The sequence below is a fragment of the Macaca mulatta genome, chromosome 16 (assembly GCF_049350105.2).
Source record: "Macaca mulatta isolate MMU2019108-1 chromosome 16, T2T-MMU8v2.0, whole genome shotgun sequence".
Lineage (NCBI taxonomy): Eukaryota > Metazoa > Chordata > Mammalia > Primates > Cercopithecidae > Macaca > Macaca mulatta.
In genome coordinates, this window is record NC_133421.1 from 70330529 (window position 1) to 70355675 (window position 25147).

The following is a 25147-nucleotide window of genomic DNA, read 5'->3' on the forward strand; positions in this document are numbered from 1 at the left end:
ACCTCCACCTCCCGAGTTCAAACGATTCTCCGCCATCACACCAGCTAATTTTTGTATTTTTGATAGAGACGGGGTTTGTATTTTTGATAGAGACGCCATGTTGGCCAGGCTGGTCTTGAACTCCCGACCTCAGGTGATCCTCCCGCCTCAGCCTCCCAAAGTGCTGGGATTACCACCGCGCCCAGGCAACAACTCCTATTTCATATGCTGTGAGAAGTGGACGTGCTGTCTGCCCATGCTTGGGGTGTGAAGGGGGAGGGAAACATGGTCCTATTCTTTAGGTCTTGCCTCAGTCCCCATCAGTTCTCTTCCTGGCACAGAGGAGTAGAGAAGGCTGGAGGGAAGGGGGTGGGCAGGGGCAGAGAGGGAAGGCCCAGATGTGCCCCCTCATGAGGTCAGTCTGGGGGCCAGCTGCCACTCCTCTCCCCCAGACTATCCTGGACCACATGCACCTCAAATGCAAGTGTCACGGGCTGTCGGGCAGCTGTGAGGTGAAGACCTGCTGGTGGGCGCAGCCTGACTTCCGTGCCATTGGCGACTTCCTCAAGGACAAGTATGACAGCGCCTCGGAGATGGTAGTAGAGAAGCACCGTGAGTCCCGAGGCTGGGTGGAGACCCTCCGGGCCAAGTACTCGCTCTTCAAGCCGCCCACTGAGAGGGACCTGGTCTACTACGAGAACTCACCCAACTTTTGTGAGCCCAACCCGGAGACGGGTTCTTTTGGCACAAGGGACCGGACTTGCAACGTCACCTCCCATGGCATTGATGGCTGCGATCTGCTCTGCTGTGGCCGTGGCCACAACACGAGGACGGAGAAGCGGAAGGAAAAATGCCACTGCATCTTCCACTGGTGCTGCTACGTCAGCTGCCAGGAGTGTATTCGCATCTACGATGTGCACACCTGCAAGTAGGGCACCAGGTAGGGCTCTGGGAAGGTGGGGGAGGCTGGGAGCCTGGGCGCAGGGAATGGGGTTGTTTGCCCATCTCTTCTTCTTGACGACCCCCTTCTGTTTCTGAGCTATCCAAGACACACAAGTTCCCACAGTCAAAATAGGAAGCCAGGATTTTTTCAAGCTTCCATGAGAATGGTCCTTGGGCAGAGACTTGGTGGATTGCACAAAGCACAGATAAAAACCCAGTGTTGGCTGGGTGCAGTGACTCACGCCTGTAATCCCAGCACTTTGGGAGGCTGAGGTGGATGGATCACCTGAGGTCAGGAGTTTGAGACCAGCCTGGCCAATATGATGAAACCCTGTCTCTACTAAAAATACAAAAATTAGCCGGGTGTCGTGGCAGGTGCCTGTAATCCCAGCTACTCAGGAGGCTGAGGCAGGAGGAGTGCTTGAACCTGGGCGACGGAGGTTGCAATGAACTGAGATTGCACCACTGGACTCTAGCCTGGGCGACAGAGTGAGACTCCATCTCAAAAAACAAAAAAACAAAACAACAACAACAAAAAAACAAAATCCAGTGTGTGCACATTAGCTACCAGCAATTGATTAACATTTTGACACAAGTTAGTAAGTTATGAGCCAGATCAAATTTTTGCATAGCCACTAGCTGTCATTCTTGAGCATTCTGTGGAGCTGTGGGGTTGGAAGCTGGGAGACCTGACGTCTGGTCCTAACTTTGTCAGTAACTTCCTGTTCTTTCACTTTTCTGGGCCTCAGCTTTCTTACTATAAAGTGGTGATGGTGTTGGGGGGTGGGGACAGTTTAAATACCTCAAGCGGAGAGCCGAAATGTCTCCTCTACCCCTGAGGCAGAGTCAGTGTCTGTACACCTTGAACTTAGAGGGCAAGTTCTTGCACAAGCATCAATCTTACCGACCTCAGGGAGGTGGGTGGGGGGAAGCGGCATATAAACCCATATCCTGACAGATCTGAAGCTTGGGTGGAGTGGGGAGCACTCTCACCAAGTTTATGGATGATGATGGGGAGCAGGAGGGATTCAAGTTCAGAGTGGCTGGGATGAGTAATCAAAGGATCAAAGGCTGGTGGATTTTGTTCCCAAGCTTCCCAGAGGTGGCCTGCCTGGGAGGCGCTATGCACTGGCCCGCCTGGGAGGCGCTATGCAGTGGCCCTGGGTTTCACAGCACCCCGGGATAGGTCAGCATGGATGAGGATTGGTCCTGGACCCCAGGGGTGGAAGGTTTTTAAGGCTGGGGTGCCCTTTCCTCCTTTTCTCTTCCCTGAGAAGGAGCCTACTATGTCGAGGCATGAGTAGGGGTGTTGGAATTAGGCCCTGCCCTGCTCCAGCTCCTACCACTTGGCAACCGTGTGACCCAAGCAAGAAATTCTTCATAGACCTGGTTCCTCATCTGTCGTGCTCCCCAGAGGTGCTGTGAGGGACAAATGAAAGGACCCTGGGGACAGGGCTTAGTTAATTGGGAAGCACTTCCCTGCTGGGTCATTGTTGGCTGGGGTGGTGCTAGGGGACAGCAGTCTGTGAAAAGGTAGAGTCCCCCCTTGGTGATGCAGTTCCGCAGGGCGCCTCTGAGCTACTGGCACATGTCTGTGCCATAGGGAGTAGGGGAGGGAAGTGGACGGGCCTCTCTTGAGATATGGGAGGTACCTGACATCATGGAGAAGAGCTCTGGCTGAGGGGCGACTCACTCAGCCCCTCTAGGAAGCCCCTCGGTGCAGCTCAAGTTCTGTCCTGGTGGGGGCAGTTCGGAAAGGCCGCAGGTGGCACTGCCTTTCTTGGTGTCTGAACGAAAGCAGCGTGGGGAGTGGGAGAGGATGAAGGTGAGCCCAGTGGCTCCCCTCGTCTGCTCAGCTGTCTGGCCTGCGAGTGCCAGTGCCAGTTTCCTCCTCAGTTCAGTGGTGGTGACAACGGCAGCCCAGCAGAAATTTTTTTTTTTTTTTTGAGACTGAGTCTCGCTTTGTCACCCAGGCTGGAGTGAAGTGTGCGATCTCGGCTCACTGTGACCTCCGCCGCCTGGGTTCAAGCGATTCTCCTGCCTCAGCCTCCCAAGTAGCTGGGATTATTATAGGCGCCTGCCACCATGATTGGCTAATTTTTGTATTTTTAGTAGAGACGGGTTTCGCCATGCTGGCCAGGCTGGTCTTGAACTCCTGACCTCACGTGATCCACCTGTCTTGGCCGCCCAAAGTGCTGGGATTACAGGCGTGAGCCACCGCGCCCAGCCAGAATCAGTACTCTTCATCAGCCCTCTTTCTCCTCATTTCTGAAATGGACAATGAATGGTTTTTTTTCCCTCAATCTTATGTAAAATGCTACATAGCTATGGTTTCAAGATGCTGTGGTCCAAGTGGTTCCTACCCTGAATGCCTTCTCTGTGGAAGCTCTGGAGGCCTCACTCTGTGACCAGTGGAGGACACTCTTCTGACATGGTGCCCTTCTGATGAACACTCCCAGGCCAGCTCTTCCACCTCACTGAACCCTGGCTTCTTCATTTGTGAACTGGGGATGAGAACTGTATTCTGTGTAGGGTTGTCCTGTGGACTGGAGACCTGGCATATGAAGGGCCTGGCCCGGGGCCCAGGTGCTCAGAGGATAACCACAGAGGCCTCTGGGCCAAGCAGAGCTGACCTCCCAGAGCCACCTCTGCAGGCGAGCTGCCTGCTCTAGAGCAATGGGCCCAGGCCGGCCGAGACTCTGCTACTCCCTGCCGACGCTGTAGGCAAGACGGGAGCCTGCGGGATGCACTGGCAGGGATGGCAGGGAACAGAGTCTTTAGCTGTTCTCTTCGCTTCCCCGACAGTCTTGGCAGTGCAGGCAGGAGAGAGAAGCGAGTCCCAGAGCAGGCCCCGGCCCCTCCACACGGCGAGGAGAGAGCCCCTGTCAAATGGCTTGTGTCCTTCCTTTGTGGGGAAAACACCTTTTCTGTAGCTTTTTGTAGCTTTTACCCAGTGTCTCTGGCTAACCATTGATTTGGCGCCTTACAAGTGCCAGATTTATTCCTCGTCACTCTGCTGTTGTGAGCATAGTGAGCTGGAAAGGTTCCGGCAAGAGTCAAGTGGCCTGGCTGCGCCCAGTCCTGGATCTGTTACTGCCTTGCTGAGAGACCTTGGATGTGTCCCTTCAATCTGGCTGAGCCTGTTTCTGCCTCTGTAAAGTAGTCTTACCTTGGCCTCGTCAGCCCCCAGAGGAGCTGGGTGTTGACTGGGAATGCTTCAAACCCTTTGTGAGATATGACTATGCAAATGAATAAAATGAGCACACTGCTGCTCCAATGGGAAGGAATTGTTCGTAATTAAGTAGGCTTTCTCCCATTTGGACAGCTCATTATCAAGCTATTTGGTGCGGTACAAAAACACAGTGCATGCCTGGCGAGAGCCCAGCACAGCAGCTGACTCGGAGTTGGGGACTGGGCCCTCGGCCGGGCACTGTTTCTCCCGTCCTGAGTGACCTGCTCCTGGGCTTCCTGTTGTCCAAGGCCCTCAGCTAGAGGTGGGGGAGGTAGAATTTTGATCCCATTCTGTGAACTCAAAAGCCCTGCTTCTCCTGTGAATCATACAACCTCCCTCAACAGTAGGCCCAAAGCACAGAGGACAGCTTGGAGAAGCCACCCAAGTCCTCATCGCCTCTGAGCACCAGGGACATGTTCAGCTTCATCAGCAGCCTTTGATCTTTGAACCCCAATGGGTGGTCTCTGGGAACAGAATTATGTTTCTAATTCTTCCTCTTTATTTTCCCCAAGGGCGCTGGGAAGGGGTGAAGTGTGTGGCTGGGCAGATTCAGCGAAGTCTCATGGGAAGCAGGACCTAGAGCCGGGCGCAGCCCTCAGCGTCAGACAGCAAGGAACTGTCACCAGCCGCACGCGTGGTAAATGACCCAGACCCAACTCGCCTGTGGACGGGGAGGCTCTCCCTCTCTCTCATCTTACATTTCTCACCCTACTCTGGATGGTGTGTGGTTTTTAAAGAAGGGGGCTTTCTTTTTAGTTCTCTAGGGTCTGATAGGAACAGACCTGAGGCTTATCTTTGCACATGTTAAAGAAAATAAAAATGAAAAAAAAATTCGACTCCAACAGAACAGGCTGGGCTAATGTGAGCTCTCGGCCTGGCAGTCAAGATATCAGCATGGGCAAGGTTCTGTTTCCAAACTGCTGCTTCTGGTGACATTCCAAGACGCCTGTGAGGTGGGAGTCAGGAAGTAGGGTGTACCCCTGCAGTCTCCTTTTCTTGGTCTACTCCCATTCAAATTTGAGCTAATTTCTCATTCTGATAAAAGCCATAGGTTTAGCTAGGATGAAGTGGTAGGGAGGTCCGCGTCAGTTATTAGAGTAGGATTTGGAGTTTGGAAGAACTGGCAGCTCAGGGTGGCCTGGTCAGCCATTTGAAGAGCAGCTGTGTGTTCTTCTGTCTCATTTTCTCTATAACCCTGTTCTGCACGAGAGGCAGTCAGATCTCAAAATCTTTTTCTACCATTCTGCAGTTTCCACCGTCAATGCAGTTTTTTTTTTTTTTTTTTTTTTTTTTTTTTTTTTTTTTTTTTTTTTTTTGTGGTAGTGGACATTGTAAATAGGTTATGTAAGGGGGCAAGTCTTCTCCAGCTCAAATGGCTTCCTAAATAAAGAAGCAGTATCTTCGGAAGGGGCCATTCAGTCCTTCCCAGCCATGCTCACCTGCAGATTCTGTGTACAGATACGCCAGGTAGAGCAGCTGGACTCCAGGTCACCTTAGTGTAAGTTAGACAAAGAATCCATGAGGGAGTAGCAATCGATTCCTGAAATTCCAACTTCGTGACTAGCAGATGGGAAGGATGAAAAGCATCCCTTTGCTTCCTCTCCAGTACGGACCCATCTTACTGTGTGCTTTCCTCTCTGGGGCCAATGTGAGTAAACACGGACAGAGTTCTTTCCCCCAGCTCCTCCTCCCTCACCTGCATGCTGAGATAGCTTCCACCCATGCAGTTCCCAAGGATCTGGATTAGAAGTTCAAAGGGGAACCAGCAGTCACGTACTCCCTCTGGTGAAGCATTTCACGGCTGAGTTCTCCCTGAGGCATACTGGTCCAGCCGAGGGTCCTAGAGAAAGCTAGCAAAAGGGAGGCACATGGATTTCACAGTACAAATCAGTTCAACAACTGTCTTAGGGAGAATCAGAAAGAACAGATGCAGCAGGGGAATGAGCAGAACAAAGGTTTTTCTTTCTCCCCCTTCCCTCTGGGGTCTACCTGAGCCTGACCTAAAATACCGGGTCAGCGATCTCCCAGCTGGTGCAGGCGGGCTTGCCAAGGCGGCCGTCCAGGAGCCCGCCTTCACTCCTAAATCTGCTGGCCACAAGCCCTGCTAAAGATACACATCTCCCCCCTCCGCCGAGTCTGAAATGCCCCTCCCCATCTCACCTTAGACTGAAAAGTTTTAAATCATGTCAACTGGATAATGCTTGCTTTATGTGAGAATACTTCAGCAGAATGGATACGAATTTTCAAAACAATCTTTTCATATCTATGTATTCTATATTAAAAGTGATAAAGTCATGTTTCTGGGGCGTATTCAAGTAGCTGACAAGTAATTATTTAATAATAGTACATGAGTGCATTGTAATGATTCTCGCCGTAGTCAGGTAATAGTATCCAACCGAAATTTCCTACCAACCTGCTGTATCCAAAGTTTTGTAAAAAGTTGTAGAAGTTGTTGATCTTTTTGATTTTATATTCAAAAAGTCTCTTTTTATAAATATTATTTATTATACAATGTATATACCTTTGAGTTAACTAAGATTATATATTATATAAATATATATATATTTGGAGAAAATATATTTCATCATGCAGTTTTTTTCTGTTAAGTCATTAAAGAGAAGGTAAACAAACCTAAAATGGATACATTGTACACTGTGTGGAGTTTCCAGATTAATGCTCAGGAGGTCAAGGATATGAGATTCTGAACATAGTGGCCTCAGCTAATTAAATGACCAAGTGAAGGTCATTTCCTCTTTTCTCTAAGCAAGATCGTCAGACATGTCCTGGACAGTGGGTCTGATATACCATAGGACATTCTTAAAGGCTTCTTTTGTTCTAAGTTAACTAACAATGAATTTCCAGTTTTAGAAAACAACAATGTGGGTACTAATTCATTTCACAGACTCAAGTATTTTCCATGTACAAATTAATGTCACAGGCACTCCTAAAAGATGTGGCCCAAGGCCAGCAGACCGCAGGGGTGGCCACTGCCTTAATCCCCTCCTCACCATGTTTTCAACTCCATTTAATGGGAAAATAGGATTTTCTCTATTGAAAATGAAACTTGACTGAAAATGGTCTGTCCCCTGCTAGCTCCACTGTGAGAGCTAAGCCGTAGAAGAGGTAGGTTGGTCGATAAGAAGAAAGGGTGTGCCCTGGGCTGTGGGCTGTCTGGAGCAAGTGTCATTTGAAGTTGGTTTGGGTTTAGGTAGAAAGGGCCTGCCAGTGGGCATGCTCTGGGGACGGGCACCCTCTCAGACCGCCGCTTCACAGGACCCAGTGGAAGCTCACAGGTTATGCCTTCTCAACAATGAGATACCACAAGTTGGTTTTATGACAACAGACACTCCTTTAGTTTTCAGACCTACCCATAAAATGTCACCTTTGGTTTATTTGGCACATTATTTCAGAGAATGACAAAAATATTTTTTCTTTCTCTTTCTCCTGATCTATCTCAATTAGGAACAAATCTTACCTCACTACAAAGAGAAATAATGAGAACAGGCTGGGTGGGGTGGCTCATGCCTGTAATCCCAGCACTTTGGGAGGCCGAGGTTGGGTGGGGGGGGGATCACTTGAGGTCAGGAGTTCGAGACCAGCCTGGCCAACATGGTGAAAGCCCGTTTTTATTAAAAATACAAAGATTAGCAGCTGGGCGTGGTGGTCCATGCCTATATCCCAGCTACTCGGGAGGCTGAAGCAGGAGAATCACTTGAACCTGGGAGGCGGAGGTTGCAATGAGCTGAGATCGCACCACTCTACTCCAGCCTGGGCAACAAGGCGAGACTCCATCTCAAAAAAAAAAAAAAAAAAAAAAAACCACCAGGAAAATCAAGCCATGAGCCACCTGTGGTGGAGGCGGGCTGCTCTGTGCTGCATTCAGACCTCTAACCTGAGGTTAGGAATAGCCACCATGCACTCTGTTCATGCACTCTTGTTTTGCCCATGATGTGTCTTTAGCCCCTGAAAAGCTGAAACCACAAAAACTGTTACGCTTCAGCTGTACAACGAATTGGACACGTACAGGATACAGATCCCCTCTACATCTTACAGTCTGGTCATTTTTTTTTCATTTTGACTTTTTATTTTACTTTTGCATAAAGCTAATGAAGGTTGACTACACCTTTTCTGAAATGCTTGGGACCAGAAATGTTTCAGACTTTGGAAGATTTGCATATATACAATGAGATATCTTGAGGATGGGACCCAAGTCTAAACACGAAATTCGTTTGTTTCATATGCACCTTACACACATAGCCTGAAGGTAATTTTATAAAATATTTTTAATAATGTTGTGCATGAATCAGTTTTGACTGCATTTTGAATTTTGATTGCTACCTGTCACATAAGGTCAGGTGTGGAATTTTTCACTTGTGGCATCCTGTCGGTGCTGCAAAGTTTTAGATTTTACAGCACTTCAGATTTTGGATTTTTAGATTAGGGATGCTCAACCTGAACTTATCTATCCCAGCATTCTGGGTACTTTTTCCTTTTTTTTTTTTTTTTTTTTGAGATAGGATCTTGCTCTGTTGCCCAGACTGGAGTGCAGTGGTGTGATCATGGCTCACTGCAGCCTCAACCTCCTGGGCTCAAGTGACCTCCTACCTCAGGCTCCCATGTAGCTGGGACCATAGGCCATGTGTCACCATGCCCAGCTAATTTTTAGATTTTTTTTTTAGAGACGAGGTCTTGCTATGTTGCTCAGGCTGGTCTTGAACTCCTAGCCTCAAGTGATCCTCCCACCTCGGCCTCTCAAACTGTTGGGATTACAGGCATGAGCCACCCCGTCTGGCCAGTCCTTTTTCAATCAATGAAGATTGCCAAATATTTAAATGGCCCGTATTCATACTAATGAAGACCATTTGTAATCCTATAATTAATCATAGTTTTTATTTTATTTTTAATTTTTTTTTTAATTTTTGAGACGGAGTCTCACTCTGCCGCCCAGGCTGGAGTGCAGTGGCGCGATCTCAGCTCACTGCAAGCTCCGCCTCCCGGGTTTACGCCATTGTCCTGCCTCAGCCTCCCGAGTAGCTGGGACTACAGGCGCCTGCCACCTCGCCTGGCTAGTTTTTTTGTATTTTTTAGTAGAGACGGGGTTTCACCGTGTTAGCCAGGATGGTCTCGATCTCCTGACCTCATGATCCGCCTGTCTCGGCCTCCCAAAGTGCTGGGATTACAGGCTTGAGCCACCGCGCCCGGCCATAGTTTTTCATTTTTAAGAGACAAGTGTCTATGTCACTCAGGAGTACAGTGGCATGATCATGGCTTAACAGCCTTGACCCCTGGGCTCAAATGATCCTCCTCAGCCTCCCAAGTAACTAGGACTCAGGCGCACTCCACCACGGTAATTCAAATCTTTTGTAGAGATGGGTTCTTGCTGTGTTGCCCACTGGTCTCAAACTCCTGGGTTCAGGGGGTCTTCCCACCTCAGCCTCCCAAAGTGTTGGGATTACTGGGTGAGCCACCATGCCCCGCCCAATCTTATTTGATGGTTAAGGAGAATACAGTTTATAGCTGTGCTTGAACCTGTAGTTTTCCCCTACGTATAAATACTTATAAACATCTAAACACAAGAGGACGTTGTTTAAAAATCTGAGAGAGACAACATAATGAGAAGATATCTTTCAAAGCAATATTACTTTATGAAGAAAGAAGAGAAGGAAAGCATGTGAGACAGTTCAAGGATGAGGGAATGAAGTACAAAGAAAGGTCGAAGGAAAGAAGGTAGGGAAAAAGCAGAGAAGCAAGGAAACATGATGGCGAGATGATTCTCGGTGTTATCTAATGCTGTCTCCTGTGGTGGCTCTGGACGTAGGGACATGTTCTCGTGTGTGTGGCTGGTCTGCACACTCAAGTGAAGTCAGTGCAGCTAAGCATTGCTGCTACACTGCCACTATTACTCCCAAAATAGTAAGACAGAAGTTGTGTGGAGTATATGCTGGGAAAATTTCAAACATGATCCTTCCTTGGATATTTTGTCTTCACCCACTTGGGATGCTTGCCCATCACAGGCGCTATCTGCTGCATCTTAATGCCATGGTGCCCGTCCAGCACACACCCTTGTGGGCTCATCTCCAGGACCCAGTCTCAGTACGGCTTGCCAGCTGATGAGAAACTCCAGATCGTTTTGTAATAAATTCTGCAATTTACATGCTTTCTTGAACTCTCATACACACCCTTCCCCAGTCACTTAGACAGTTTTGCTCTTGTTGCCCAGGCTGGAGTGCAGTGGTGTGAGCTTGGCTCACTGCAACCTCTACCTCCCAGGTTCAAGCAATTCTCCTGCCTCAGCCTCCCAAGTAGCTGAGATTACAGGCATGAGCCACCACGCCTGGCTAATTGTGTATTTTTAATAGAGATGGAGTTTCACCATGTTGGTCAGGCTGGCATTGAACTCCTGACCTCAGGTCATCTGCCTGCCTCGGCCTCCCAAAGCGCTGGGATTACAGGTGTGAGACACCGCGCCCGGCTGCCCCCAGTCACTTCTTTAAAGAGGCTATGGACCAAGTTGTCAGGCAAGGAAAATGAAATCCTGCTTTCACCTTCTGTGTTTGGGCTGGGGTGGTTGTTTACAGCTGACTCACTGTTTCAACAAGTCTGTTGATCAGGATTTGATTATTGTACACACTTCACTCTACTCCATGATTTTATGACTTGTTGCTGAAACTTTTAAAGGGGAGGCTGCAATTTTTAGGATATAAAAAGACAGCCTTAAAGTAAAAACACATTTCCTACTTTAACCACAATTATGCAATTTTTCTGTGTGACATGAAAAAAAAAATGTCCCAGTGAAGATGTACAAATTTAGAAAGGATAAAATAACCTCCTCTTTTGAGGTTTTGATCTCAAAAACATCTTCTGACAAAAAAATAGCCAGTTAACAATTCGCCCATAGATGAAGAAACCTAAGGCAGCAGCTAGCTGGAGTCTCCTTTGCTTCTTCACAGGCCATTCTGTAATTTCATACGCTCTGCTGTACAGCATTGGCTTTGAAGAATATTTGGGCAGCTTCAAGAACCCGCCGTCTCAAGGCTATGCAGGGACCAGGTCGGCCTCAGGGTCCTCCTCCCAGGAACTCCCGTTGTGGAAGTTCTTGAAGCTGGCCTCTTCCCCACAGGGCCTTGTGGATTTTCTGAGCTGCCTCCTGTCCTAACCTGAGCCAATGCTAAGGATCAAGGTTTAGGAGGCTAAGAGATCTGATAGCTCAGAAAAATGTAAAAAACTATGGAGGATACAAAAATGAACCATGTGAAGCAATCTTACTGAAAGCCTTTAAGTTCCTTGGTTTGTACATTTCACAGAAAGGAGTAGTTCTAATTGAGCGACAACTCTTATTACTAACCTTGTTTGTGGCTTAGGTACCTGAGTTTTTTCTTTTTTCTGAGACAAAGTATTGCTCTGTTGCCCAGGCTGAGTGCAAGTGGCGTGATCTCGGCTCACTGCAACCTACAGTATCAGAAAAAGTTAATATATAACCATCTTTATGCTTTATACTTATTTTATCTTACTAAAAAAAAAAAAAATGCCTGGCACGGTGGCTCATACCTGTAATCCAAGAACTTTGGGAGGCTGAGGCGGGCGGATCACTTGAGGTCGGGAGTTCAAGACCAGTCTGGCCAACATGGTGAAAACCCGTCTCTACTAAAAATGCAAAAAACAGCCGAGTGTGGTGGCACATGCCTGTAATCCCAGCTACTCTGGTTCTGCCTCCAGGTTCAAGTGATTCTCCTGCCTCAGCCTCCTGAGTAGCTGGGATTACAGGCATGTGCCACCACACCCGACTATTTTTTGCATTTTTAGTAGAGATGGGGTTTCACCATGTTGGCCAGGCTGGTCTTGAACTCCCGACCTCAAGTGATCCGCCCGCCTCAGCCTCCCAAAGTTCTTGGATTACAGGTATAAGCCACCGTGCCAGGCATTTTTTTTTTTTTTTTGAGACGGAGTCTCGCTCTGTCACCCAGCCTGGAGTGCAGTGGCGCCACCTTGGCTCACTGCAAGCTCGGCCTCCCGGGTTTACGCCATTCTCCTGCCTCAGCCTCCCGCACTTTTTTTTTAGTAAGTTAAAATAAGTATAAAGTATAAAGATTGTCATATATTAAATTTTTCTGATACTGTAATGATCTGTTTTTAAATAACTATACTTTCTAAATAATTAAGAGATTTTTAACATAAAAATCATCCCTCATATTATGCTACTTGTAACAAAACAAGGAGAGGTTTCTTTCCTGAGCCCCCTCCTTCTTCCTCCATTCCTGTCAGCTGTCCATGCGGTTCTATATGAAAACACTGGTCTACAGAACATTTTCAAGTATATTTACTCTTTATTGCATTCCTTCATTTGCATTAAACAATATTTATATTTTTCAATATAGTTTTGGACAAAACACAAAGACATTAAGCTCATTTAACAAGAGACATAAGTTAACACAATGTGTGCTGCTTTCATGAGGAGGCAACAGGCAAGCTCTTAGAGGAATCCAGGATACTGGCCACCAGGAATCACAGGAGCTCACAATACAATCTACTTCTTTAAAAGCCACAAAATAAGCTAGGGAAGAAAACCCAAAACAAAGAAGATATAACATACAAGTCTCCAAGAAAAGTATACAAATAGCAAGATTTGGAGATGATTTGCTTTCTCACATGGGGACAAATGACAGAAGAGCCACACCCAAGTGCCACTGTGGCCACAAGCCTCATGGGTGGCGTGTGGTGTAAGCACCTTAGGATGGCTTCTAATTGCTTGTCCTTGCATTTTAAGCAGCAATGGGGAGAGAGAGGCACGCTCCATAAGTCTCATCACCAAATATGACCTAATTAAATTCCTGCTAAGTCAGTCAGTTATAAGACAGATTGCCCTCAAAAGGACTCAATGGGTGCTTCCTTTTGGAAGAAGTGTGTGGAGGGTAAAGGAAATGTGTTCAATGTATTGGAATGGACAATAAAGCACTGAGGGAGAGGGCTAGAAAACGATTTTTCTGGAGAATAGTGTTTTATTTAGACACTAGATAGTACAGATGAATTAAAATAAAGGATAAATTCTAAGTAAGTCATTAAGCTAAGGAAAAAGCAGTGATACTAATAAGCCTTAATATTATACTAAGGAATTGACCCACTTGGAGTTGGACACTAATTAGTGCCGAGAGGTTTGTAAATTACTTTAATAACTCCTTTCTGTTTGGGGGTGTATGCTTTTTCCATACCTATCTTTCACATGTTTTTAACAACATCTACTAAGTGGTAATAATTAGCGTATCTCTTACCACAGAGCAAATTAGTTATACTAAGGGGAAGTCACAACCAACACGGTAGTCATCTGACTTTCTATTAAGAAAGATCTTCTGACTGCAACTTGAAAACATCTCTGACAATGATTGAGAACAGCATTTTAGACATTCAATGCCTTGTTTCTTCAGGCAAAGAGAATAACCAGTCTTGTGGGAGACCTTTAACCAAATACCCAGTGACCTTTAGTGTTAGCTCAGGACAGCTGTCAGAGGATCTCTGGCCCACGCCTCGATTTACTAAGCCAGGTTTGGATGTAGAAAGTCTGCCTTCTAATTGGCTAATTGTTGTCATGCAACATTCATTACACTGACTGAGAGTTTTCAGGGGTGATGTGCTAGTAGAGAGCCTGAAACGTGTAGTGTCCACAAGTACTGGATGGTTCCCACACAGAGGGACTGAGCAAGAAGGAATCACTTTAGCCTGCATGGGAAGGTAAGCGCAGCATTCTAAACCAAATTTACACCTTCCACAAGACACTAAGCTATCTCAGTACACATAAGGAAGGGGGTTTTATTGCACTAATCATGCAGAGTGAGCACGTGTTGAAGGTAGAGAACGTTCCACTTAGTCCGGTATCTTGAGTAAGACAGTGAAGATCCCAGGCCGTCTTCACCTTGGTCACTTCCCTTGGTCACTGTGGGTTTCAAATAGTTCATTTTCAATCAAAATCAAGGGGGCTACTGCAAAAGAAATACCAAAACACAAAAAACCAGATGAGGGTCTGTAAAAAACTATTAAAAAAAAAAAAAGTCACTAAAAGCTTCTTAATGGTTATCCTACATTTCCCACTATGCATTTGCTATTAGATGAGCACTTCACAAAAGAAAATGGTCACATCTCCATGCATGTAAAAGCAGGTTCCGATAAATATGTACCATTAAGTTTTTCCTGCATTGTGACAAGGAAGTTTTGCGAAGCAGGACAGGGAGAGCAAACCAACAGTACAACCAACTTCCTTGCTTGGTCTCTCGGACCTACAACACAGCGAAGAATTCAAATAAATGGAAACAAACTTATCTAGGAAAGCAACTCTTAGAATAGGCACAGGGATTTAACAGGGTGGTAAGTTTGGTTGATGGTCATTAAATGTTGTGTGTACTTACGCTCCTTCTTCTCTTAAGAGGGCTAAGAATTTTCTCACACGGTATTCAGGATCCATCTAAATACATCAGAAGAAATGAAGATGGGTTAATGGTACCTTATAACAACTCTGCACTTGCTTCATGCCAAGGCAATGTTCGGTTTCACACTTCATCAATGCTCCGCTACGTCACTGAATTACCTGCTCCTTGACCAGCATTCTCACACAAAGCAGATCACATCATTTGGAGGAAGTGAATGGGGTTTTCCAGAACCATGTACACTGGGTTCCAAAAGACCCAAGCCCACTGGCCATCATAGGCACTTGGGCCAGGCGTGCCCTGTGCTGGTACCTGTGAAGCATCGCTGTGAGACTGGACAGGGCCATTCATCAGGGTTCAAATGACACCCAATTCATCTGTTGAAGGTATAAAAGTCTACTAAAGTCGCAGCAAAGTAGAAGATACCAAGTTGAGGTTAATTCAACAACTAAAAAATAGCTTAATTCTACATAATCAACAATATAGCTTTTCTTAGCTTCAGCATCCGTCATATAGTTTCTTCTTTGTAGTAACAAAGTTGTGCTAAAACTAAAAAAATGAAGAGTACTGCTGATTCCTGAAATAATCTCTAGATGAATCTGGGTCTCCTGTCATGAGTCTAAGAAAAAATGGTGCAACTTTTGTTTCAGGTGCTTGGTTCAGGTGGTTATTACTAACTATCTAGACTGGTTTTCATTTTCTATTCATATTTATACTAACTTGCTAAATATACTTTATTCTCGTAGGCCCACAGGAGATACGAAGTTATCTAGAAAACAATCATTAAAAACATCTTTAATTCCTGAAGATGAATTTTTATTGTAAGAAACACACGTAACTTTTAAAATATGTTTCAGAGCAGGAGTCTGTTTCCCAAGAGGGAACTCCCTGCCCTCCAGGAGTAACTTTCAAATGCTCAGTGCAGCTGTGGGTAGATGTGCAATCGGACCCCCCTCCAACCACGGAGTTTTTTCCTTTTTTTTTTTTTTTAAGATTTCTTCTATCTCAGAAAAACACTGAACAGAAGTTTCAAATGTATCAAAGGTAAGAGGTCAGACTACAAAGGACTAAGAAAAAGTGTGAACAGCTAACAAAAGAAACATTTTTCCTCTTTGGGAATAGAATTACATATGAATCAATTGTCAAGTTCTTAAAAAAAAAAAAAAGAGGAACTGGCTGAAGCATAGTTGTAGTTGGTACTTGCAGTTCTTTGCCCATTAAATATATTTAATATATGTGAGCAACAACTTACTGACTTGCCTGTAGCTATGGAATTAAAAGTCAGGAGAAAGGGAGGAAAAAAGTAATCTAGATAAATGACTTTATTCCCTCAGGTGACATCCAGTCAGAGCAGATCCTCAGCTCTGTGCAAGTTTTAACAGAATCGCGTGTAGTGAACAGAGAGGTAACATGACTTATATTCTGCAAAACTACATGCCTCTTCACTTAGGCTCAGCCTCTCTAAGGCAGATCTAAAGAGAATTCACTCAGCTGCACGAAATCCATTTGACATGAAGGGGTTCAAACTCAGAGGCCTATGAAATGTCAGTCGCTGCAGATTAGGCCTGAGTGCCCCACTCTCACTCTCTACCCCACATGCATAAGAAGCATTAACTCGATCACTGACCTGCAGGCATCAAAGGAAGGGAAAGGGATGAGGGTTGGGGAAAAAAATCCACATAGTTTCTTCTATGCAATTATTGAAAAAAAAAATTAAACTGAAACTTAAAAAAAAAAAAAAGAGCTGACAATCTGACAGATTTATCTTTTTTTCAAGGAAAGAGCCAATACACCTGTATTTGCACCTTTACCAAGAATAAGTCTAAACAAAGTGGTTAGTCTGTAACTTTAATTTATGGCTCATAGTGGAAAATAAATTAATTGACTTAAAAATAGTCCATCTGAAAGCTTAGATTAAATTAGATTTCTGAAAGCCACAAAAATTTTATTTTCAGATAAATTTACCAGAAAAGATTAAAAAGCATTCACTTCATGTTTCCAATGTGTTATTGGTCCAAGAGCCTATTTCAGATGTAACTGAAACAGAAACTTCACCTCTGCCACTCACTGCCCATACTAGCAGAATGGCAGGACCATCAGTAAGTAACACATGATGCCTAGAATACAATCACTCTGTCCACCTAGGACCAGAATGAATTTATAGTTATTCATCCAACAAAAGTTTACTGGCCGGGTGCAGTGGCTCACGCCTGTGATCCCAGCACTTTGGGAAGCCGAGGTGGGCAGATCACCTGAGGTCAGGAGATCAAGACCAGCTTGGCCAACATGGTGAAACCCCATCTCTACTAAAAATACAAAAAATTAGCCGGGCGTGATGGATGGGCGCCTGTAATCCCTGCTACTCAGGAGGCTGAGGCAGGAGAATCCCTTGAACCTGGGAGGTGGAAGTTGCAGTGAGCCGAGATCATGCCACTGCACTCAAGCCTGGGCAACAGAATGAGACTGTCTCAAAAGAAAAAAAAAAAAGAAGTTACTGAGGGCCAGGCATGGTGGTGCATGCCTGTAATCCCAGCACTCTGGGAGGCTGAGGCAGATAGATCACTTGAGCTCAGGAGTTCAAGACCAGCATGGGCAACATAGTGAACCACGTCTCTACAAAAAATACAAAAATTAGTTGAGTACGGTAGCACATGCTGGTAGTCCCAGCTTGGGAGGCTGAGATAGGAGGATCGCTTGAGCCTGGGAGGTCAAAACTGCAGTAAGCCGTGATCATGGCACTGCATTCCAGCCTGGGAGACAGAGCGAGACACTGTCTTAGAAGAATAATAATAATAATAATAATAATAATAATAGTAATAAAAGTTTACTAAGCACCCTCCTATGTGTTAGCTCTGTTCCAGGGACTTTGGACTCAACAGTAAGAGCCAAGGTCTCTGAATTCATAGGGCTTGATAGGGAGATATTTATCAGCTAACTAGTATGTCAGATAAGGACAAGAAGACACAGGATGGGAATATGGAAGGGTGGAGTTCTAAAAAGAGGAAAGGTAAGTTGCCAGGAGATATGAGAAAGTCCCAAAGAAGTTTCATCTGTCTTTGCGCAGGCAGCAGCCTGGGGCTTAGTTTTCTTCATGATTCTGGATGCTTCAACTCTACAGTAGTTTGCATGAAATTTCTAGGAGCCCAGCCAGGGACAAATATACAGATCCCAGGTCTAGACTGCACCACTTAATTAACTTGTCCCTTAAAACAGTCTCCCAGACACCATTTGGTATATGTGCGGTCGCCTACTGACTTGAGGTGCAACACCATCCCTTCTCCATCAATAACCTGGCGAAGTGATCTTGGATAATTCACTGACAGCCTGTGGCACACACAGTATCCTCATCTCCAAAATGAGGGGGCAGCAGAACAATTGCTCTTTGAAGTCTTTTCTAGTTCTAAGATCTAGTGGCTCCCTAAATTAAAACTAACTTTATAATCTTTCCTTCCATTTTTGAATTTTAAGAAGTTGAAAAGTATTGGTAAGTGGTCAATCTCAGAAGCAGGCTACCAAATTAAGTTTGGAAATAATATAAGAAAATCAAAACTTTAATTAAAACCCTTGGCAAAGGAAATACTGAACCCTCTTGGTGTGTCCTGAAGCTTTGTTCTGTCTGAGTCATGTGGAGAAGGAAGTCCCTTACCTGTAGGGACATCTCGATCAACATGAGTAACTTCTTGATTCCTATCCAGACCTTCTTCCCTTTGACTTGCTGAGAAATTGTGGTGCGTTCCTTATCCTTGAAGTTGCCCAAAAGCTACAAAAACAATAAACAATAATCAAAGCACTTTTACAGTGAACACATCAACATTGGTTAATTCTATTTACCTTTAAAAGAAGAGTGATAAGAACTACCTAACTGTTCAGGTTGATAGAATTGTCTTCTACTTTAAAATCCAGTCTGATCTTCCTAAACCCATTAGGTGCAATCATGAAAGTGAAAACTGGTATCCTAAACCCCATTTTCTTATGGACCTCCATGTAACTTGTATTTGCTGGGAAAAAAAATAGCTCCAATCCATAATAAATATAAATTAAAAATTTTAACATTCTTTTCTAGGAACAATCTGTATGTGTCAAAGCAAACTACCTTTAATTCTCTTACCCAGTTCCTGCACAAAACCTGCCTACGTGGGTAAACTGAAACACTTATCATATAGATACGTTTCTATTTTGTTGGGGGCCTTGAGGACTTTAAGAAGCTTTACTGACTCTACCACTGCTGAACAGTAGGTAACATTTTCCAATAGAGCTCACCAAGTCACTTGTGAATATTGATATTAAAAGTTAAATGAAGAACGTTCTTTAAAAATGACTTTGTCATTTTCAAAAAATTAAGAAAACATTTCTATTTCTAAACTTGTTAATAAAGTTCCTTTTACTTCTGTAGTTTTTGACACTTCTAAGGCTTTAATCATCGTTCCAATTTATTAAATGCAAGGAAATGTGCTAAAAGCCATTATGAATGGTTAATTTTTCTATACAGTGATTACCTTACCGCCACACTGCCACCCATTCAAGTTTCTGGTCCAAGTAATCTATATACATCACTCATGCTGGATACAGAGCAATTAATTCCTGGCAGTTTGTAGCTGCCTACATTGAGGAATGGGAAATTAATTCACTGTCATGTATACTCATCTTTCTCCTCTAATTCCTGAAAACAACTGGAGGTACAGGTTGAGTATCCCTAATCCAAAAATCTGAAATCTAAAATGCTCCAAAATCGGAAACTTTTTGAGTGCCAACATGACATTCAAAGGAAATGCTCACTAAAGCAATTCAGATTTCCAGATTAGAGATGCTCAACCTAAATATAATGCAGTATTCCAAAATCTGAAAAAATCTGAAATCTGAAACACTTCTGGTCCTAGGCATTTTTTGTTGTTAGACAGAGTCTTGCTCTCTCGCCCAGACTGGAGTGCAGTAGCACAATCTTGGCTCGCTGCAACCTCCACCTCCCAGGTTGAAGCAATTCTCCTACTTCAGCCTCCTGAGTAGCTGGGACTACAGGTGCCTGCCACCATGCCTGGCTTATTTTTGTATTTTTAGTAGAGACAGAGTTTCACCATGTTGGCCAGGCTGGTCTCGAACTTCTGACCTCAAGTGATCCACCTGCCCTGGCCTCCCAAAGTGCTGGGATTACAGGCGTGAGCCACCGTGCCTGGCCTAGTCCCAGGCATTTTGGATAAGGGATACACAACCTGTAATATCCTCGGGCCCCATGTCCTGGATTAGCATAAAAACCAAACACCAGGTATAATGTGGTACCACTTATTTCAGCCTCAATTCCTTTCTTATAAACAGTGTGCAATCCATTGACTCATTTTCACCTCCAAAGCTTCCAACAGCTGCTCTCCTGTGGCAATGTTGGGCACGTGGATGGTGGTGCTGAAAGCATTAAGCATTTCCATCTCCTGAAGGACATCTTTGCGGCTAGTGGTCCCAATGATAAGAAGCTTGCGGCCCTGATCATAGGGAGAAAATGTACATAAGACTAATTAGGAAACTACAGTAAGCTTGAACACAATTTGCAAAAGCCATTTATTTAATCTTGCAAATGCAAATGATTGGCAAAAGAGAAGAAAACAATTCAGGATTTTCCTGAAAATCCTGAAGAAAGGTACCAACATGATTCAGAAAGTGGCAACATGTGAACAGCTCCTTCTCATTCACATCAATAAAACAATGGATTAGTAAATCAGGAATATACACAAACCAAATGGAAAGATACTGACATGTATGTATGTAATTCCTTCCTTAGAGCCAACATGGCACATGTATGGTGGGAATTGGGGAAAAAAGATGAAATGAATAGATAGTATGTGGCGCTGGCTTTACAAGGCTTTAGTACAGAGCAGGGTAATAATAGTTTACATTTATGCAACACTGAACAGTAAAAGGCATGGGCTAAAGTGCTTTCCATAATTGTCACATTTAATATTTTTCATTTTTACTTTTAACGCTGAAATATTAAAAAAAAAAAAGTTTAAAAACTATGCCAGGCTTATGCTACCATTCTCAGTTCCCTTTCTTCAAAGGCAACCATTTTCAATTCTCTTAGCTTTTCTTCTTATATTTACTTCCTTATCTTTAAATAATAAGGTTACATTACTAGTTTTAGATTTCTGTTTTCAGCTTTATGTTTTTTTGAGACGGAGTCTTGCTGTGCTGCCCAGGCTGGAGTGCAGTGGTGCGATCTTGGCTCACTGCAAGCTCCACCTCCTGGGTTCACGCCATTCTCCCACCTCAGCCTCCCAAGTAGCTGGGACCACAGGCGCCCGCCACCATGCCCAGCTAATTTTTTGTATTTTTTTTTGTAGAGACAGGGTTTCACCATGTCAGCCAGGATGGTCTCCATCTCCTGACCTCATGATCTGCCCACCTCAGCCTCCCAAAGTGCTGGGATTACAGGCGTGAGCCACCGCACCCGGCCTGTTTTCCGCTTTAAATTCCTACCATAGAAGATGAGGATTTGTTATTAATTTTGTACTACCCCCCTTCCCCCACCACATGCCCCTTTTTATATCCTTCCAATATAGTTATTTCACAGTCCTTAGTTAAATCTATATTCAGTATTTATTATGTTTATACAAATGTGGTTTACAGTTAGGCCACACAGAGTACTATTAAATTTCCTTTCTTGGACAACATTTTGTTTTACTGGAGTTAATTGCCTTTTTCCCCTTCGCTTAGTTTACCAGGTACTTACCACAAGTTTGTCTCTAAACACAATCACAAGTCTCCTTTCAGTATATTCAAACATATTACATAGTTTAAAGTTGCGTTCTTGAAGAAATTCCCCTCCAGGAGTCCTCTGTGTTCACAGTTCAATCTGAAGTGGTGACTCTCTAGGCCTGGGGCACAGCTGAAGTTCTGGAGCGTTCCTCTCTCCTCTGTTAGATTCCCTGTATCCTAGCCTTCCTTTTCCTCATCTATCCCCTTGTCTGTGCTGCATATACCCAAAAGCTTCCTGAGAAAGAGTGAGAGGGAGGTAAAATTTTTTTTTTGAGATGGAGTCTCGCTCTGTCGCCCAGGCTGGAGTGCAGTGGCCGGATCTCAGCTCACTGCAAGCTCCGCCTCCCGGGTTTACACCATTCTCCTGCCTCAGCCTCCCAAGTAGCTGGGACTACAGGCGCCCGCCACCTCGCCCTGCTACTTTTTGGATTTTTTAGTAGAAACGGGGTTTCACCGTGTTAGCCAGGATGGTCTCCATCTCCTGACCTCATGATCCACCCATCTCGGCCTCCCAAAGTGCTGGGATTACAGGCTTGAGTCACTGCGCCCAGCCGGTAAAATTTTAAAGACCTTGCATGTCTGGAAATACCTTTATTCTAGCCTTAATATTGTATCCTTTGTCTTAATAGTTTGTCTAGTTGTAAAAAATAAGGTTAGAGGCTGGGTGCGCTGGCTCATGCCTGTGATTCCAATGCTGTGGGAGGCCGCGGCAGGTGATCACCTGAGGTCAGGAGTTTGAGACCGGCCTGACCAACATGGTGAAATCCCATCTCTACTAAAAATACAAAATTAGCTGGGCATGGTGGCATGTCCTGTAATCCCAGCTACTTGGGAGGCTGAGGTAGGAGAATGCTTGAACTCAAGAATCAGAGGTTGCAGTGAGCCGAGATCACACCATTGCACTCCAGCCTGGGCAACAAGAACGAAACTGTCTCAAAAAATAAATAAATAAAAAGGTTAGAAATAATTTTTTCTTGCAATTTTGAAGGCACTGAAGGCTAAAAGACAAATGCTATCTGATCTTTGATCTTTTGTTTCTAACCTTTTTAATACAAAACTTTCAGAATCTTTTCTTCATCCCTATGTTCTGCAATTTGAAAACTACATATCCTAAGATGGTTCTTTCTAGACTCATTTTGCTGGCACTAGATACCTTCTTTCTAAACTGGAAATTTCAATCATTCAATTCTAGGAACTATGTTTCCTGGAGACTTCCTCCCATTCATTTTCTCTGTATCACCCACTGGGAACCTCTTAGTTGGATATTGATCCTCTAGGACTAATCTTCTAATTTTCTTATTTTTTTACTCTTAGTTTTTATTTCTTTCTCTTTCTAATACTTTTCAGGTTAGTATCAACTTTGTCTTCCAACCTTTAAACTAACTTATTTTTCAGTTCTAAGAGCTATTCTTGTTTTCTGAATGTTTTCTTTTTAAATTGCATCCTGTGCAATTAAAATACAATATCTTGTTTTAGATCTCTGAGGCCAGTGGCTCACACCTGTAATCCCAGCACTTTGGGAGGCCCAGATGGACAGATCGCTTGAGCCCAGGAGTTTGAGACCTGTATGGGTAACATGGTGAAACCTCATCTTGACAAAAATACCAAAATTAGCTGGGTGTGGTGGCAAATGCCTGTAGTCCCAGCTACTTGGGAGCCTGAGGTGAGAAGATTGCTTGAGCCCAGGAGGCTGAGGCTGGAGTGAGCCGAGATGGCACCACTGCACTCCTGCCTGGGTGATAGACAAAGTGAGACTCCATCTCAAAAAACAAACCTGTGAATATTATAGAATGCAAAAATGATGTTTTCTTCTGTTCTTTGTTTTGTCTGTTTCCTATGACTTGCCCCTTTTTCCAATTTGTTTACAGGAGGCTTTCCTGAAAGTGGTGATTGCTGGATAGCTATTCATATTTAAGAGCTAAACTATGGGCTGGGCGTGGTGGCTCACACCTGTAATCCCAGCACTTTGGGAGGCCAAGGCGGGCAGATCACAAGGTCAGGAGATCGAGACCGTCCTGGCTAACAGGGTGAAACCCCGTCTCTACTAAAAATACAAAAAAAATTAGCCAGGCATGGTGGCAGGCGCCTATACTCCCAGCTACTCGAGAGGCTGAGGCAGGAAAATGGCATGAACCCAGTGAGCCGAGATCGTGCCACTGCACTCCAGCTTGGGCGACAGAGCGAGACTCTGTCTCAAAAAAAAAAAAAGAGCTAAACTATGACGGGAAATTCTGTGTCCAGGAGCTTCACTATAGGATAATTAGGTAAGACTTGGCTGACTACTGGGGGTCCCTCAAAGGTCAGTATGCGTACATTCTTCCCAGAGAAGAATCTTCCAGTCTCCTTCCCAAAGACTATAAAGCCTCGTTGCCAGCATACTGGAGTCAACAGGGTAATGCTTCTGGGTATCTCACCATTTAATAGGGAGACCTCCGCTTAATCCTCTTTTGCAGTATGGCACCTCTCCAGATCAGTCTCTCAATTAATGTTCATTATACTCATGAAAATGCAGTACTAGTACTATCCCCATTTTACTGATGAAGCTATTGAGTCTCACAGATATAAGTCATTTGTGTTCGAGGTCAAATAACCAATACATGATGGAGCCAAGACTGGAAACCGGATCCAGACCCAAATCATATACTGCCTCTCTTTACAAAGAAAAACACATTACTAAAAAAGTTTACTTGGAAAATGGAAGAGGAATAAGTTTTAAACTTATGTCACTAGATTTATAATATACACTCAGTCCATAGATAAGTCTTCAGTAAAGACTAATCATTGAACTTATACACAGATCTTAGAAATTCAGAACATTAAAATAAATGTGCTATCAGGAAAAGATTTTAAGAAACCAAAACAATTTCAATTTGGGTTTGGTAAACATTATACCACTACTGTCAATAAGACACATCAGCCTTTCTCAATGTTACTCATTGTTTTTATCCACCTGCTGTGCCAAGAATGGGCAATGTACCACCACAAGCCAATGCAGATCAAAGAAACAAAGCTGAGACCCTCTGGTACAATTAGCCATTAGCTTAACAGATAAGTGCGCAAAGAATATAAGATAGAAGTACACCTGTTAGTATTCAGATTAAAGGGTAATCATTATTATTATTTGAGGAACCAACTAGGCAAAAATCAAATGCTTATTATCAGACATTTACCAAGTTCCTAGATGAATATGCAACAGACCTTCCACAGAAAGACAGATACAAAAGAGATAATTATAATACAATATGGCAAGGTGGAAGTATTATGCACAAGGATGTCAGGTAGAGGGAAGAAACACGTGGCAGAGAAAGCTTTTTCTGGAGGAGATGATACATGAGTTGAGTCTTAAGGAATGAGTAGGTTGATTAGGAAGATGAAGGGGAAGGACATTCTAAGCCAGAGGAACAGAAATAAATAAGTCCAAGGGCAAAATAACAACAAAAGCTGGGGTGTTGCAGTAATTGCAATGGAGTAAAGACATACATTTTTACTATAACAAAAAGTGGTGCTTTTATACTTAAAGTATTTTTTTAACACTAAATTCCAATTGCAAACTTGGGAACACAGTCCTAAAGGCTAAGAGATGCCAAAGGCCACACATGCCGATACCTCAGTATGATTAAAGGTAACTGTTACTTCTCTTTTTCCTTAGCTTTTTAATGCCCCATAGTCCATAATGCAAACTTCCTCATCTTGCTCCTCTCTCACAAAGGACAATGCTGGCCCTAGAAGAGTGGCACTGAGGAAGAAGCTTCTTACTCATTCCAGAAAGCTGGACTTCTAAAATCACTGCCAGTTTCCTCATGAGATGTTCTTACATTAACAGTGACTATGCGCTTCAAAG

General features: G+C 44.2%; 2 protein-coding genes across 19 annotated transcripts in view; one reads left to right on the top strand and one right to left on the bottom strand.

Moving 5' to 3' along the window:
- Positions 1-6448, top strand: part of WNT3 (Wnt family member 3) — a 54454-nt gene extending 48006 nt beyond the window's left edge. Inside the window, exons 4-5 of one of the 6 annotated variants that reach the window (XR_013406985.1) lie at positions 432-1154; positions 3129-4985. Coding sequence is in view for 1 of the 6 variants with exons in the window: in XM_028836978.2 (XP_028692811.2) it covers positions 432-911 (480 nt within the window). In the remaining 5 variants the exon portion in view is untranslated. Of the gene's footprint in view, positions 1-431; positions 1155-3114 lie in introns of all 6 variants that reach the window. The other 5 variants (XR_013406984.1, XR_013406983.1, XR_013406982.1 and 2 more) reach the window with 5 other exon arrangements.
- Positions 6449-12457: 6009 nt separating this feature from the next.
- Positions 12458-25147, bottom strand: part of NSF (N-ethylmaleimide sensitive factor, vesicle fusing ATPase) — a 162892-nt gene continuing 150202 nt past the window's right edge. For 9 of the 13 annotated variants that reach the window (XM_077972281.1, XM_077972283.1, XM_077972277.1 and 6 more), the window contains 4 exons: positions 19902-20036; positions 18212-18325; positions 14548-14603; positions 12458-14124 (listed from right to left, as the gene is read on the bottom strand). In XM_077972281.1, the coding sequence (XP_077828407.1) occupies positions 14103-14124; positions 14548-14603; positions 18212-18325; positions 19902-20036 (327 nt within the window). In that variant the 3' untranslated portion in view covers positions 12458-14102. Of the gene's footprint in view, positions 14125-14319; positions 14419-14543; positions 14604-18211; positions 18326-19901; positions 20037-25147 lie in introns of all 13 variants that reach the window. The other 4 variants (XM_077972280.1, XM_015119961.3, XM_077972279.1 and 1 more) reach the window with 2 other exon arrangements.